General features: G+C 47.3%; 2 protein-coding genes across 2 annotated transcripts; one reads left to right on the top strand and one right to left on the bottom strand.

Moving 5' to 3' along the window:
* Nucleotides 1–3,647: 3,647 nt before the first annotated feature.
* Nucleotides 3,648–8,775, bottom strand: LOC137798582 (G-protein coupled receptor 135). The gene is made up of 3 exons (XM_068595450.1): nt 8,403–8,775; nt 7,312–7,548; nt 3,648–6,761 (listed from the first exon to the last, which is right to left on the bottom strand). Exons 2-3 carry the CDS (start codon nt 7,422–7,424, stop codon nt 5,399–5,401), a joined length of 1,476 nt encoding a protein of 491 aa, XP_068451551.1. The 5' UTR covers nt 7,425–7,548; nt 8,403–8,775; the 3' UTR covers nt 3,648–5,398.
* A 2,298-nt stretch (nt 8,776–11,073) lies between these two features.
* On the top strand, nt 11,074–14,914 carry jkamp (jnk1/mapk8 associated membrane protein). Its single transcript, XM_068595483.1, has 7 exons — nt 11,074–11,204; nt 11,711–11,790; nt 12,389–12,543; nt 13,034–13,240; nt 13,996–14,177; nt 14,258–14,334; nt 14,622–14,914. The coding sequence occupies exons 1-7, from the start codon at nt 11,201–11,203 to the stop codon at nt 14,838–14,840; spliced, it is 924 nt and encodes a 307-aa protein (XP_068451584.1). The 5' UTR covers nt 11,074–11,200; the 3' UTR covers nt 14,841–14,914.
* Nucleotides 14,915–15,187: the final 273 nt, after the last annotated feature.

The raw sequence follows: 15,187 nt of genomic DNA on the forward strand, positions 1-15,187 counted from the left end.
CACTGCGTGTGCGTGCGTGTGTGTGTGTGTGTGTGTGTGTGTGTGAGAGAGAGAGAGAGAGAGAGAGAGAGAGAGAGAGAGAGAGAGAGAGAGAGAGAGAGAGAGAGAGAGAGAGAGGTGGGGCAGTAATATCTGTGCAGTGTCTCTTCATGTCTAATAATGATGAGACTACATAATTAATAAATTGTATTTGAATCAGAACCTCCTGAAAGCCCATGACCCTCATGTTCTGATCTATTTTTAGAGCTCGGGTCACCTGATGACAATAACTGCATCTCCATGACTGTCGAGCGCTGCAGGGATGGATTATTTTGTTCCCCGTAGGTGAACCAAGAAGTTAGAAGCAAACGGCCTCCGTTGAAAAGGAATTGCCACATTTTTTTTAATGGATTATGGATTTATTACAGAAATAATCTGAGGTAAACAAACATTTATGAATTGGTTTAGCAAAATAATCTTCACAAATGAACACCACAATCAGAAGAATTAAAAAGCTGAGGTGAGGCTATAAGGTCACGTGACCTCCGCCACTAAACTGAAGGAGTCTCATTCAGACACTTGTTAGCAACCAAGACACTAAAAGCGTCGTCATTTTTTTTGCAAATGTGCTAATAAATGCCTTACAACGACACTGCTTTTTACTTTGAAGTGATTTATGTACGTGCTTGTGATTTATTGTTGTGTAGTTTGTGTTCTCAGAGCAGCGGTGCTGCCGCGAGCCGCTCCGCCTCACAAAGAGAAACACAGTCAGTGTCTCAGGACTCGCTGCAGCTCACAGTCCAGACTGGACAGTAATGCTCAACTTTCCTCACATCACAAGATGTTCAGGTCACTTGTTCAAGACAACACAGACTGGACTTTATCACTGAGGAAGAAAAACTGAACTGAAAACATGAAAAACACTTATTGCTTTTATATAAAGTGAATCAACTGCTGGTCTTTAACATCTTTAAGGTAAGAAACAGACTGAACATGGACCAAAGAAGGAGTGGTTTGTCCCTCACAGGGACCCTTACTACTGAACATGGACCAAAGAAGGAGTGGTTTGTCCCTCACAGGGACCCTTACTACTGAACATGGACCAAAGAAGGAGTGGTTTGTCCCTCACAGGGACCCTTACTACTGAACATGGACCAAAGAAGGAGTGGTTTGTCCCTCACAGGGACCCTTACTACTGAACATGGACCAAAGAAGGAGTGGTTTGTCCCTCACAGGGACCCTTACTACTGAACATGGACCAAAGAAGGAGTGGTTTGTCCCTCACAGGGACCCTTACTACTGAACATGGACCAAAGAAGGAGTGGTTTGTCCCTCACAGGGACCCTTACTACTGAACAGTAATAAGGGTATGATGTTTGGCTTATTGTGTGTATATATATATATATATATATATATATATATATATATATATATATATATGAATCCTATTATGTTAATGCAATCCACTTTGTGGATTCCTATGAGTACATTCCTGTCAGCTACCTGGCTAGACGTGAACTCATCATATATAATAATCATAATAATGGGTTTCTTGCACAGAGCACATCCTGGTTCAGATGACAGGACTAATCATCTCAGACCGCTCCGCCTCCAAAAATGTTCTCAATGAGCTCGACGTCATCGGCAAACCGCCAGCCGCTTCGTCACCGGTGCCGATTGATTTATTGAGATGTTTTTTATTTGTTTGAAATGATTTGCTTTCTTTTTGCCCAGGTCGTCATCGTGAATGAAAATGATGGAAGATTTATGGTTGTATTACGTATGAATGCCCCGTGAGATCAGGCTCAACAAAATCATTACATGTTTCACGTTTCACTTCATTTTAAAGATTTGAGTGTTTCTCATTAAGTCAGTTTTAAAAATGGTGGAAAGATATTTCATCTCACAGGGCTTACAGATATTGATGTAGAAAATAAACATTGATTTTGGCTTATTGTACAAAATAATAAAACAATGTGTGTGTGTGCGTGTGTATGAGTGTGTGTGTGTGTGTGTGTGTTATGAAGCCAGGTGACATTCCAACACACCTGTCTAACTTGCTGCTGGGCGGGTGTTGTCCTGTGTCTTCAGCAGCAGACGTACAGGTCATGAACTCTTATCACATAAACTCTTATCACATAAACTCATACCACATAAACTCTTATCACATGAACTCTTATCACATCAACTCATACCACATCAACTCTTATCACATAAACTCATACCACATCAACTCTTATCACATAAACTCATACCACATCAACTCTTATCACATCAACTCATACCACATCAACTCTTATCACATAAACTTATATCACATAAACTCTTTCCCGTCACATTACCAGTCTGCTGAGGTCTGACTCACACACTGTCAGAGGAGACAGAGACATTCAGTACAGCCTGATGGTTGTTTAGTTAATGATGGTAAGTACAGAGATGCTTATCTCCAGTCTCTGCTCACATGCTGCTGGCTCCCCCTGCAGGACACACGTGTTACTGTACACGTGTTGGGCCAATGCACCAGGCGCTCCTACAGTCATGTTTCACTATGGTATATATCTATATATCTAAATATATATGCAGTAATGTTTCTCTGTCCTCTGGTACCTTCACAGGCTTCAACACAGCCACCTGACAGTGAGTCATACGAGGTTTGAAGAGTTCATGAATTCATCATTCAGGGAACTCCCATGAGAACGATTTCCACCGAGGACAAGATCATGACTACACATAAATGATAGATATTATAATTATACATTATGACAGCAGTCGGAGGCTTCTGGTGTGTATGTTGTTTTGAATTCCCAGAGGCTCCGATGTCATCGCGTGAAGTCTTCTCTGGAAGGTTTTCATGCCCTCATCCCCCGATGGTTCCCTGACTGTTCCACACCAACATGAGGACTGACCTCCTCCTCTCTCACCGTGCTGGCTGAGCTTCTCTTCAAATAGCTCAGGAGGGAGCGACGATCAAAGACCGGCGACCTTTAGGGTTCAATACAGGAAGAGAACTGATGAAACAGCAGCTGCTCCTGAGCAAGGCACCGTCCTACTTTGCTCTTTTGCTCATCACCATTTAGACAGATGAGTTATTTTATGATTCAGTATTCTGGAGCCCACGAAGTCCATCTTGATTTCATTATCAGTCAGCATGGCCTGGAGTAATTCATCACTCTCCCAGCAGACTTTCTTTCACTTGTCAAACCCCCAAAAAGTGGTAATGCCAATATTCTTCTTGTTGTATGTATACAAGTATGCAGAGCTAAGTGAAACCAGAGTCACATCCCATGTGTGTAAACTTACACTGTTAAAGCTGATTGTATTCAGACCTACCAGTGATGATGTCCTAGATATGATATGTCCTGGATATGTTCTCAATATGTCCTAGATATGTTCCTGATGTGTCCTAGATATCTCGATATGTCCTCAATATGTCCTCGATATGTCCTTGATGTATCCTAGATGTGTTTCTGATATGTCTCGACATGTCTATGTCGAGATATGTCCTCGCTGACTGCTCTCATATTTACACCTGTGACAAGTCAGAGGATGGAAAATGATAACATTTAAAGATCAAGTTACTGCCTTTTATTATTGTCATCATTATGATTATACAGCAGGTCTAGGTGCTATATATATATATATATAAATAGAATAAATGAGTCCTAAAATCCAGAAATGAGTCATTTTTGCACTTCAGTTTGTAGAATGTGCTTTTGGTAAAGCTGCATGAAGGAGTTCCTCTGAACTGTGAGGAGCCGACACACAGCTTGTATTTGGGGTTTTGAAATGATAGCATGTAAATAATATAAGAAAACCCAAAAGGACAAGCTTGGACCTGAAAGTGAGCGTGACATGTCTCCTTCAAAACGTCCTCTCTTTACTTCTAAGCAGCAAGACAGCGGACAGGAGAGACATCCTGACAGCAGGATGCGCTGCTAAAGAGCGCTAACGTGTTGCTGTGTAGCATCAACCGGAAGAGAAAAAGCAAAATAAGCTTTTCATTGTATAGAATACCTGTCTGTGATCTGTGCATATGACAGAAAGAACATCTTGACTCTTAAACGTCATCTGGTATCACAGGTACACAAACAGTATAATTACAACTCAGTAATGAACTTTATTCAGCTCTCTGTCTTTAATCTCTCACGTGAGGTTCAGTGTGTGACATGAAACTGATCTCTGATCTTCAAGCTGACGTGAGAGAGCCGGACCTTCCTCAGCTCGTACGACACAGTTACTGTTGAAACCTCCTGAAACACAGCAGAATCAATCACAAGGTTTCATGTATTTGGGAGATTGTAACCCAAAACCCGTTGAGACAGTCAAGCCGACAGTTTTACACTTATTAACAAGCATAATAAAATAAACAACATCATGCCTAATAAGTAAAAAAGAACTAGTATTCCACAACAGACATAATGAAAATGATGAAAATGCAACAAGTCCATGTTCCTACACCATAACGGCGGCCTTTCAAAAGGGCCGGCAGAGTGTTCACAGCACAGTTTCTGGTCTACAACCTCTGAGCTTACGGTTGGGTTCGATTCCCTCCTGGTCTGCTCACGCAAACATTACAAACTGAACATGTTTTGGAGCAAAATCAATGAATCTTTAATGGAGTAGCAACCGGTGGACGTGGCTAAACCCTCCAGTCAGCAGGAAGGATGTTGGCAGAAACGCACAATGCCACACGGGGAAGTGGGTTAAGGCAACGAAACCACACCGTGAGGTCGGTCAGAGAAAAGATCATCGTTTTAAAATATAACGTAACATCGTACGGTAACAAAACAACCTGACAACGAAACACGACAACGTACTAACTCAGTCACGCAAAATAAATCAACGTGTTGCCCCTAAACCTAAACCTAGCTCTGAACCGAGCCCTAAACTTAGCCCTGAACCTAGTTCTAGCCCTAAAACTTGCCCTGAACCTAGCTCTAAACCTAACTCTAGCCCTGAACCTAGTTCTAAACCTAAACCCTGAACCTGCACCATCCTCAGGGAACATGGACCTGTGTCCTCACTGAGTGGAGGTTCTCGTCGGTGTGTGATCTCTCCACGTTTCTTCTTCAGTGATGGCCGCTCACGATGCCGCGTCACTCCTTGTACTACGTCTCCTGCTCTCATCAATGCAAAAAAGAGATTTTAAACGTGAAAGGTTGAGGATGAAGGAAAAGCTGAATCCGTTTCCATGCTGCGTCCACATGTGACGCGACATAAAGACCTTTGTAACACAATCACAAACGCGTCATGGGTTCCTACAGAAATGTATTCCATCTCCTCCCAGCTGGAGCGCTGAGGGGAGCGTGTCATTCATCAGTATGCTTTTCTTTTACAAACTGGTGATGGCCGTCTCTAGATCCACAACAGAAACCACCGATAAGACCCAAACAAGAGGAGGACGCCTCCTCCCACAGTGTCACAGGCTGGTGTCAGCCGTCTTCATCTTTGGGGCACTGATGGCTAGTGTTGCAGTGTCGGACTGGGCGTCCCGGCAGAAGAACACAGCGGGGTTTTTACAGGCCCACATGGCCACCTCTCCTCCTCCTCCTCCTCCTCCTCCTCCTCCTCCTCCTCCTCCTCCCTTGCTGGGACTTGAACTGGACAGCCGGCTGTTGTGGTTCACCCCGACTCGGCTCACGTAGCGGTCCCTTATCCTCTCCGCTTGGTTGAGCCGATTCTCCCGGTTCTGGGTCTGGCTGGAGAGGTACGCGGCGATGTTTCTGGTCCGATAGCCCTCCTCTCTGCTCCGCCCCAGCAGCATGGAGATGTTGGGGTTCCTCAGGGCGTAGATCAGAGGGTTGATGGCGCCGTTGGCCCAGGCCAGCCAGATGGCCACTGTGTCCATCGCAGGGTTGAAGGTGTAGTCCCCCATCGCCGTGACCAGCCCCATCAGACAGTACGGACCCCAGCAGAAGATGATGAAGACGATCATGATCAGAACCGTGGTGGCGGTTCTCATCTCGCTGTAGAATCGCAGCAAGTACGCGTACGTGGTCACCGGCCGCACTCGGATTTCAGAGAGACGAACCGTCTTGCAGATGTTGTAGTGACAGAAGCACATGAGGGAGAAGGGCAGTAAAAAGCACACGGAGATGAGACTGATGCTGTAAGCCGTCCCCATGCGGGACGTCCCGGAGTGGAACACGTACATGCAGTGGTAGAAACCTCGCTTATGGATCTCTGGCGGCGTTCGGACCAACAGATACCAAGGCAGAGAGAAGAAGACCGCAGTCACCCACACGGCTATCAGCAGCTGAGTCGCTTTCTGGCGCCCTATTTTGGCCTGCGGCTGCCTGACGATGGCGTAGTACCTGTCAAAGGAGATCAGAGTCATGGTCAGGGTGGAGATGATCCCGAAGCAGGTGTTGAAAAAGCCGTTGGCCACGCAGAAACCGTCCCCGAACATCCAGGCGCCGTCCTTGCTGAAGAGCATGACGAAGGAGAACGGCAGACACAGGACGGCGGCGAGGAAGTCGGACAGCGACAGCGACATGATGAAGGCGTTGGTCACCGTGCGCAGCTGCCGGTGTTTGATGATGACCACGACGACCGCCGAGTTGCCCAGGCTGGAGAGGAGGAAGATGCAGAGCAGCACCAGGGCCTGCGTGGCCACCGCCAGGCCCTGCAGCACCGAGTTGCTCTCGGCCGCGCTCAGCACCGACGGGGTGGACGCCTGCTGGAACAGGCTGAGCCCGCCGCGCTGGTCCCTGAGCGTGGACAGGTTTCCTGTGTTCCCCACTGTGGTGGCGGTCACCAGGCCGGTCACTATGGAAACCACCCTAAAGACACAACAACAACAAGAAGAAAGAGGCAGACATCATTGTACATCATCTGGAAACAATACAAAGTTTGTTTGTACTAGTGTGACACAGTACAGACAATACAACAATACAGACAGGCTCCTTTTGATAAAATAATGTCTTCACACGGCGCAAAACCAACACATCCAATATCACACCACTCCCACCAATAAATCATGCAATGAATTTGTTCTTACTTTAGATTTGTTCATGCCACAAATTCATGTTTTAATGTAGTGTATTGTTTCCAGCTGTGGGCCGATATCTGAATCATTTTTAAGGCCGTCAGTTGTCGTTAGAGATATGAAATTCATTCCCCAAGCTGTCTGTGAAATTAGGCAGCGTCTCTATCCTGACAGTTAAAGGTATGTTTGCGTCGTCTATGTTCCAGTAAAGTGGACTGTGGAGCATCTCCCCTGGAAGAAGGTTGAGTGGAACTCGTGGGTAACTTGCTTTCTTCAGGTGATTCTACCGCACAGTTCAACATGCCCTGCACAGCAGAGGAGAGCGGGTGGACAGGGTGAGCTACCTCGGCACAACCGGTGAGGGGGAGCCCGGCTGGTCGGTGAAGCTCGGGCCGGAGGGGTCGGCCGTGTAGTTGCTGCCGCCGCCCTGCAGGGCGGCGCCAACGGGCGAATCCATCCACGACACGCGAACGCAGCACGAAGGTCATCCATTCAGATTACGGTCGGTCTGCGTTGGTTTCATGGGACTCAAACCACCGGCCACCACTCCTCCTCCTCCAGTCGTAGTTTTACTATTTTCACTACGTCAAAATGAATCAACGGGAGAAGGGGAAAAACAAAGAGACGTCAGATCTGTGTTCTTGGGCTAACACTGATGTATAAAGCTGCTTTAAAGTCACCCTCAGAGTGAAATATTGACAACAGCAGTAAAGAAAACGTGTTCAAGATTAAAATATAGTCTAACGCCTCAGGCTTTTCTTACTTATATACTTACATATGGATAGCAATGCTTTACAGCACTGTTGAAAACACACAGTGTGTAATGACATGTCGGGTCAATGAGCCTCATTGTTGTAAACAACACTGCATTGTGGGGCCACAAGGCTCCCCGGGGCCTCCTTCTGTCCAAGAGGCCCTCAGCATTCAGAGACGTGGACAGATCATAGTTTCATGGTGATGACATGGTTTCATGTTTAAGAGGCTGTTTTCTCTCTCTTGTGTTTCATTTTAATTTTACAATATAGTTGTAGAGTTATTATTTGTGATATAATAGCTATATCAGAGTACATCCACGTTAAAATATTATGATGTATTAAACACATTTACCCCCGCGTGACACTTACAGTTAGTACTGATACTGTAATGCTGCTGTGATTAGACAATAACACTTTATCCAATTACAGTCTGAAAATATACAAAAACACTCAATGAGCTCACTGACTTCACAAAACAACGAGCATTTGCAGTTTGAAGGTGAAGCGAAATGTTACCGAAACAAAACCCCAAAACTCTCTTTTCTCCTCTAAAGAGCGACAACTGACCCGGAAGTGAGCTCATTGTTTACATTCCGTCATCAGGCCAGAGTCGTATTGACGTGTTGCGTTCAAGCCCGTTATGCGGCGGTTTACCGGGCCGCGTCTCCTCGTGTCGTTACCTCGTCACCGGGAGCCTCGTCACCGGGAGCCTCGTCACCGGCAGCCTCGTCACCGGGAGCCTCGTCACCGAGCCGTGCCTCTCCGGCGCTCTGCCGGTCCCTCCGCCGGCGCTGCCTCAGAGTCCTGCTGGCCGCGGGCTCTCCAGGTTGCGGCCCCGTGGACGCTTCGGTTCGTTGCTCCTCCTTTCGGCTGCTTCACCGCAGGAAGAGACAAGACAACCGGCAGCTGGAGGTCTCTGTCCGAGGGGGGAGCAGTCCTGTCCTCCCGGAGCCCTCCACCATGACAGCGACGGAGCGCAGAGACCAGGTGTGGACGCGGTGCCCACCAACACGCATCTCTCTCTCTCTCTCTCTCTCTCTCTCTCTCTCTCTCTCTCTCTCTCTCTCTCTTCTCTCTCTCTCTCTCTCTCTCTCTCTCTCTCTCTCTCTCTCTCTCTCTCTCTCTCTCTCTCTCTCTCTCACTCTCTCTCTCTCTCTTTCTCTCTCTCTCTCTCTCTCTCTCTCTCTCTTTCTCTCGCTCTCTCTCTCTCTCTCTCTCCTGTACAATCCCTTGCTCTCGCTCCATCCTTGAAGCCACGCCCCCTCCATATGAACGCGCTCACTGCTTCACGTGACGTTTGATGCAGTTGCCATGGTAACTGGTGATAGATTTTTTTTTCGCATCCCTGTCCCCTGTAAAATGGTTTACGAGGTGTTTGCAAAAGACACTTGTTGAAAAACTGTTACATCGATGCTGTGATGCGCTGGATGCATCCGACCAATAGGAGCTGACCAAAGACACAGGAAAGTCTCGTTGCAGCGGGTTTGATGGTCTATGTCTGACATGTATGATGCTCGTAGACCAGTTCAACCAGTTCAACCAGTGAACAGAAGCTGCACAACCATGTAGGCGGGCAGCAACAGCGGAGGTAGGACCACAAGCATCCTGCGTTCAAGTCAACAGTAACATCCAGTCTGGAGCTCTGGCCTTCATGCAAGTACATGTTTCACTCTGCGTTCAACCTCAGAGGGAAATTATAATTATTCACATGGGCAGTGATGAATAAAACATGAGTTGAAGCTGAATGAGAGTTATTGTATTTATTGTTGTATCTGTATGTTTTAAAAAGACGGAGAACAAGCTGCTGCAGTCCTCTGGGGACGGGACCTCGCCTGTTTGCTTAAGATAACCTTTAGCCTTCGTTTATACACAATGCTGACGTATAAGTCTGCAGAGCCAGGCTCCACTGAGAGGTTGTGCATCATCTATTGTTGGTATGAATCGAACAGAGCGCTAACTCACTAATTTTCGGCAGTCGATCGGGTTCCCCGGGCTAACATTTCTGTGAAAAGCCACAGTGAAGAAGGCTGCCCGAATGCTCATTTCAATTCATGTTTGACAACAACCATGCTGGACTAACCAAACCACCCCACTGGATATCATTTCCTGGACAAGCCAGGAGGAGTAATTGCCTGACGAGCATCCAAACTCATCCTCATTGAACACCAGACAACTCCCTGACCAGCTCCGCTCCATCCTGCTGCTGGTGATTACGACATCCACATCGACTCCACAAACTTGTCAAATATCGCCTCTGCTCCCCTCTCACAACCAGACCTCTCTCTGTCACCAACACGCCTCCTGGTTCACTGACTACAGCGACTTTCAACACTGCTCGCTCCACCGACTCCGGCACCATCCACTCCGGTTCCACCAACTCCACGGTCCTCTTCTCCACAGTAAAAAAAACCTTTCATATCTCTCACTCCTCCACAGCTGAGGAATGTAACTGCTTCCTGCCATTCAAAGACTGGAGACCATTGATAACTAGTCACTGAGGCAGAACACAGCACCTCCAGGGAGAGGAGAAGAGAAGAGTCTTCAGAGAAGGTGAGTACGAAGAGGCAGAGGAGGCCCGGTGAGGACAGCCCTGGACTTCAGGCCTCATCTTCTCCTTAACCTGGACCTACTGGTGAGGTGCTGTGGATCACCTGAGGCAGACTGATGACTCTGAGTGTTGGGATCCCTTTTCTGCAGGATTTGTCTGGCGAGGCTAACGTGGTCCATGGTAGCGACCTGTACCATCTGTTTGTACATATCAGGAGGCAGAAATTCTGAGATAAAAAGTCATAATTATGAGATAGAAAGTGCACATGCGCTTCAATGACATTGGCTGTTTTGGAAATTATAATATCTGGCAGGTCTCTTCATCCCCTCGCCAGTCTAACTATGCAAACAATATGCAAAAGGTAACTATTACTGTTGACTTTTGTAAATGTTAGACGTTAGATATCATAATACAGTCTAATCAGTCCATCGTCATGTTTAGCTAAATACATAATAACCTTGCTAGTCTCTGTTGAATGTGTTTTTCAAAGGGGGTCAACGTTACATCAGACTCCACATAGCCCTTTCATTAAGAACTATCTTACTAAATAAAAATAAAAACTGAAGCGCATGCAAACTCACTATCTAAAAATTTCGACTTACTATCTCAAATTAAGTCTTACTATCTCATAATTATGACTTGCAATAATCATTTAGAGTTTGTATCTCATACTATATATTTTTTAAATGATCCAAGCTACATTTTCTGCTCTTTCTTTCTTTTCCCTGTTGAGGGAAGCAGAGATGTGCTGCCACACGGGATGTTGTTCTGTCCTCACTGTTGTCAGTGCAGAAACAAAACGCCGTTTCCTGTGTGTGTCACCTTATTTTCGTCCGCTTCCGGTTTGCGTATCGGTTTCCTCCCAGATGAAAACACGGCCGCGCCGAGGACACACCGGGTTTAAATCACGTCTGGCCTGATTGCCTCGTCATGGGTGAGTTAAAGTAATCTTTAATGTCCACTCCTCACTCAGCTCGACGCCGCAGCGGCGCTCACGTTAGCCCGCGTTAGCTCACCTAGCTAGCCGGCTAAAGACCTCCAGCAGGAGACGTGCGTTCAGTCAAACGAACAGACGAGTGGCCATGACGGTTTACACACCATGACAGATTATACACCATGACAGATTATACACCATGACAGTTTATACACCATGACAGATTATACACCATGACAGATTATACACCATGACAGTTTATACACCATGACAGATTATACACGGAGAACCGGACGTTGTGTCCCGTTTGCGGACATCGAGCGGCGGTTAAAGGGAAGTGACACCAACGGTCCGAGCTGATGGAGAGGCTCCTCCTCACAGCCAGCGTGTCGCAGACAACGTTACTGGACCCTGTGGAAAAGATTATGTTTGTTGAGATAGTTATTGCATATTCATATTAAATTATTTGTAATGTAATCCTGTGACGTATGTGTATGTGCCTGCAGCTGTGTCCATGAGTTCAACATGTCCAGGCATGTACTGCGGCAGGATGATGGTCAACGGGTCCGTGGAGGGAGAGTGTGGCGTGAGTACTGTGTGTGTGTGTGTGTGTGTGTGTGTGTGTGTGTGTGTGTGTGTGTGTGTGTGTGTGTGTGTGTCAGTCATCATTCAGGGCAGGTTTAGGGTTGGTAACCAGGTAACAAGCTTCCAGGTAGTGGGGATGCTCTGTCATCAAGAAAGGTGTTTTTGATATTACAAATAAAATGATGTCAACCTGTCAATCCTGATGTTCTCTCGCCAAAAACAAATGTAGGATAGACTCTAGAACTGCTCTCTCTCTCTCTCTCTCTCTCTCTCTCTCTCTCTCTCTCTCTCTCTCTCTCTCTCTCTCTCTCTCTCTCTCTCTCTCTCTCTCTCATGGGTGCATGACAATTGCAGCTATGCAGACCAGTAATTGTTTTGGGACTGCTTGATTGACAGCTGCTGGTTCCACCTTCAATTGGCTGGATGTTGCACATCATGGACAAGAGGGAGGGGCTTCAACACAGCTTCATGACAAAGAACCGGCAGGCCTTGTATAGATCACGTTCTCTCTACGTTGGGGAGAGACATGAAGGAAATGAGTGAAAAGAGTCAAATCTAAGGTGTGGCTTGTTTCTTGTGTCTCCTCTCTGTCCGGCCAGGTGTGTCCTCGTGGAGAGCGGGCCAACCTGCAGAATGTGTGTGAGCGCTGCACTGAGTCCCCAGAGCTGTACGACTGGCTCTACCTGGGCTTCATGGCCATGCTGCCACTGGTGCTGCACTGGTTCTTCATCGAGTGGTACTCTGGGAAGAAGAGGTGAGGAGCTCTCTCTTCTCCCTCTTTATCTCTCTCGCTCTCTCTCTGATGAGGCAGTGGTGTAGGATCCTTCTAGTAAAAGAGATGCACGAGTATGAAATATTGTCATTTTCTGGCGCTGCTGTTTCTGTTTCTGAATATTTTTAGTATTTTAAACAGTAACACAGTTGTCGATGTGCGTGTTCATCCTCACACATTCATTTCCATCACTATACTTGTAACCCAGAGCTGTGGTCTGCTCCTGCTGTTCGCTGCTCTCGTTACGACCCATGAAGTCGTGCTGTCGCTCCTCACAGCTCCGCCCTCTTGTTCACTTTTAATTGTTGTTTTTTTTAAACCGATTTTTGCTGTTATTTTCTTCAATAATGCTGCATTTTTCTTCAATAATGCTGTTGTACAATCTGTTTCCTGTTGACCCGCCAGAGGAAAGAAAGCAGCGAGGCTTCTGGCGTCCTGTGTTTCATGGTTCTGGTGTTGTTGTGCGTTCCAGCTCCAGCGCCCTGCTGCAGCACATCACGGCCATGTTGGAGTGCGGCGTGTCGGCCGTGGTCACCTTGCTGGTCACGGAGCCGGTGGGGAAGCTCAGCATCCAGTCGTGTCGCGTCCAGATGCTGTCGGACTGGTACACCATGCTGTACAACCCGAGTCCAGACTACATCAACACACTGCACTGCACCCAGGAGGCCGTGTACCCGCTGTGAGTCGGGGTTTGTTCAAACCTGCGGGGCTCAGTCAAGGCTAACGAACAGAACAAAACCAACACGCGTTTAGATCTCTGATAATCAAGGACATTACTTAGGTCTAAATGTATGACACACCCTTAAAAATAAGGAAAATAAAACTCCCAGGCAGTAAAAATGAAACTGTTTAAGAAATAAAATATAAGAAATCTGAATAAATACAAACTAAACCTTTTTAGTGTCCAGAGGGAGATCTGAACTTCAGCAGCTGTTTAACCTGAACCAGTTTTACTACTTTCCATTTCTGGAAAGGTAAATATTTAAAGAAAAGTGAACCTGTCTGTGTGCTCCATTGTGACACTCTTTGGTTAACAGCTCTGCAGTTATGCAAAAATCATGTTTCATGTGTCATTATCATGTTGTGTTTGATGTGCCATCGGTTCCTTTTGTCCTGCTCTAAAGCCTGAATGTAAAGTGGAGCCACTCGGCCGTTGAGTCTCTTTTACTTGTCGCGGCTCCACGACAGATACGAGCAGGTCTTCAGGAGGCGCCGGGCGCCTTCAGGCGGCTCGGGGGTAAAGCGGGTTCCTACTGTCGGTGTGTGGATGCGTCTTCAAGCGCCGGGTTAGACGCTGAGGCGTGTCGCTCTGTGAGCGCTGTGCTGCGGCTGCAGCTCCAACCCGCCGTGTTCCTCTGCTGCTCCTGAGTCCACCGTGTCGCCGGTCGCTCCTTGTGACCCGTTTGTCTGACCCGTCCGTCCCTCCTCCCGTAGCTACACCATCGTGTTGATCTACTACGCCTTCTGCCTGGTGCTGATGATGATGCTGCGTCCTCTGTTGGTGAAGAAGATCGCGTGCGGTCTGGGCAAGTCGGACCGCTTCAAGAGCATCTACGCCGCGCTGTACTTCTTCCCCATCCTCACGGTGCTGCAGGCCGTGGGAGGAGGGCTGCTCTGTGAGTCTCCTGCCGCCACGGCGCCTCCATCAGGTTTGAGCGCTGCAGCTGTGAGTGACGCGTCTGTCTGTTGGTTTCAGACTACGCGTTCCCCTACATCATCCTGGTCCTGTCTCTGGTCACGCTGGCTGTCTACATGTCTGCCTCTGAGATCCAGGTAAGGAGACTCTGATGCTGAGTCCTTATTGACCTCTTCAGTGTTCAATCACGACACATTCATATCAATAATTACATGAATAAATGCTCAATGTTTTTTTACACATAGTTTTGTTTATTTACTAGTTTTACCCTCGAAATGTGCATTAAGAAACTGAATAAGAAAAACATGATTAAAATTCTGTTTCATTCATTTAATTAAAGTTGTTTTTCACCTCGAGTTTAGAAACACTTTTAAAGTGGAACTACGACCATTTTATTGACTCATGTGTTTTGTTTTTTTGACAGTCTTTTAAGAACCTGGTTGCCAAGAAGAAGCGCCTGGTGGTGCTCTTCAGCCATTGGCTGCTCCACGCCTACGGCATCGTCTCCATCTCCCGCCTGGACAAGCTGGAGCAGGACCTGCCGCTGCTCGCCCTGGTGCCCGGCCCCGCCCTCTTCTACATCGCCACGGCCAAGTTCACCGAGCCCAGCCGCATCCTGTCCGAGGGCGGCAGCGGACACTGAGCCCAGCGGCGCTAAACGTTTTTACAGGTGACTGCGGTCCCACCTGTCATCATCAGCACCATCTGTACTGGATGTGGGTGGGGGGGGGGCAGGGGAGAGGGGGGGGGGGGGGGTACTTCCTGGTCCCCAAGCTGTGCAAGTATAACAGTTAAGGTGGATGATTGGTGGGTTACAAACAGGACAGGTGGTCTCTGCTCTGTGTCCGGATCAGTTCACTCACACCACTCGTACTTATACTCTTCACTCTCTCAGCTGCTCACATTACTGCTAATACTACTTCAAAATATACTTCATTAAATATTTTGACCTCAACTCCACGTCTGAACTGCAGACAAGGTGCTGAAGGG

The sequence above is a fragment of the Clinocottus analis genome, unplaced genomic scaffold (genome assembly GCF_023055335.1).
Source record: "Clinocottus analis isolate CAN_PGR_092001 unplaced genomic scaffold, fCliAna1.0.p SCAF_30, whole genome shotgun sequence".
NCBI classification, from domain to species: Eukaryota; Metazoa; Chordata; class Actinopteri; order Perciformes; family Cottidae; genus Clinocottus; species Clinocottus analis.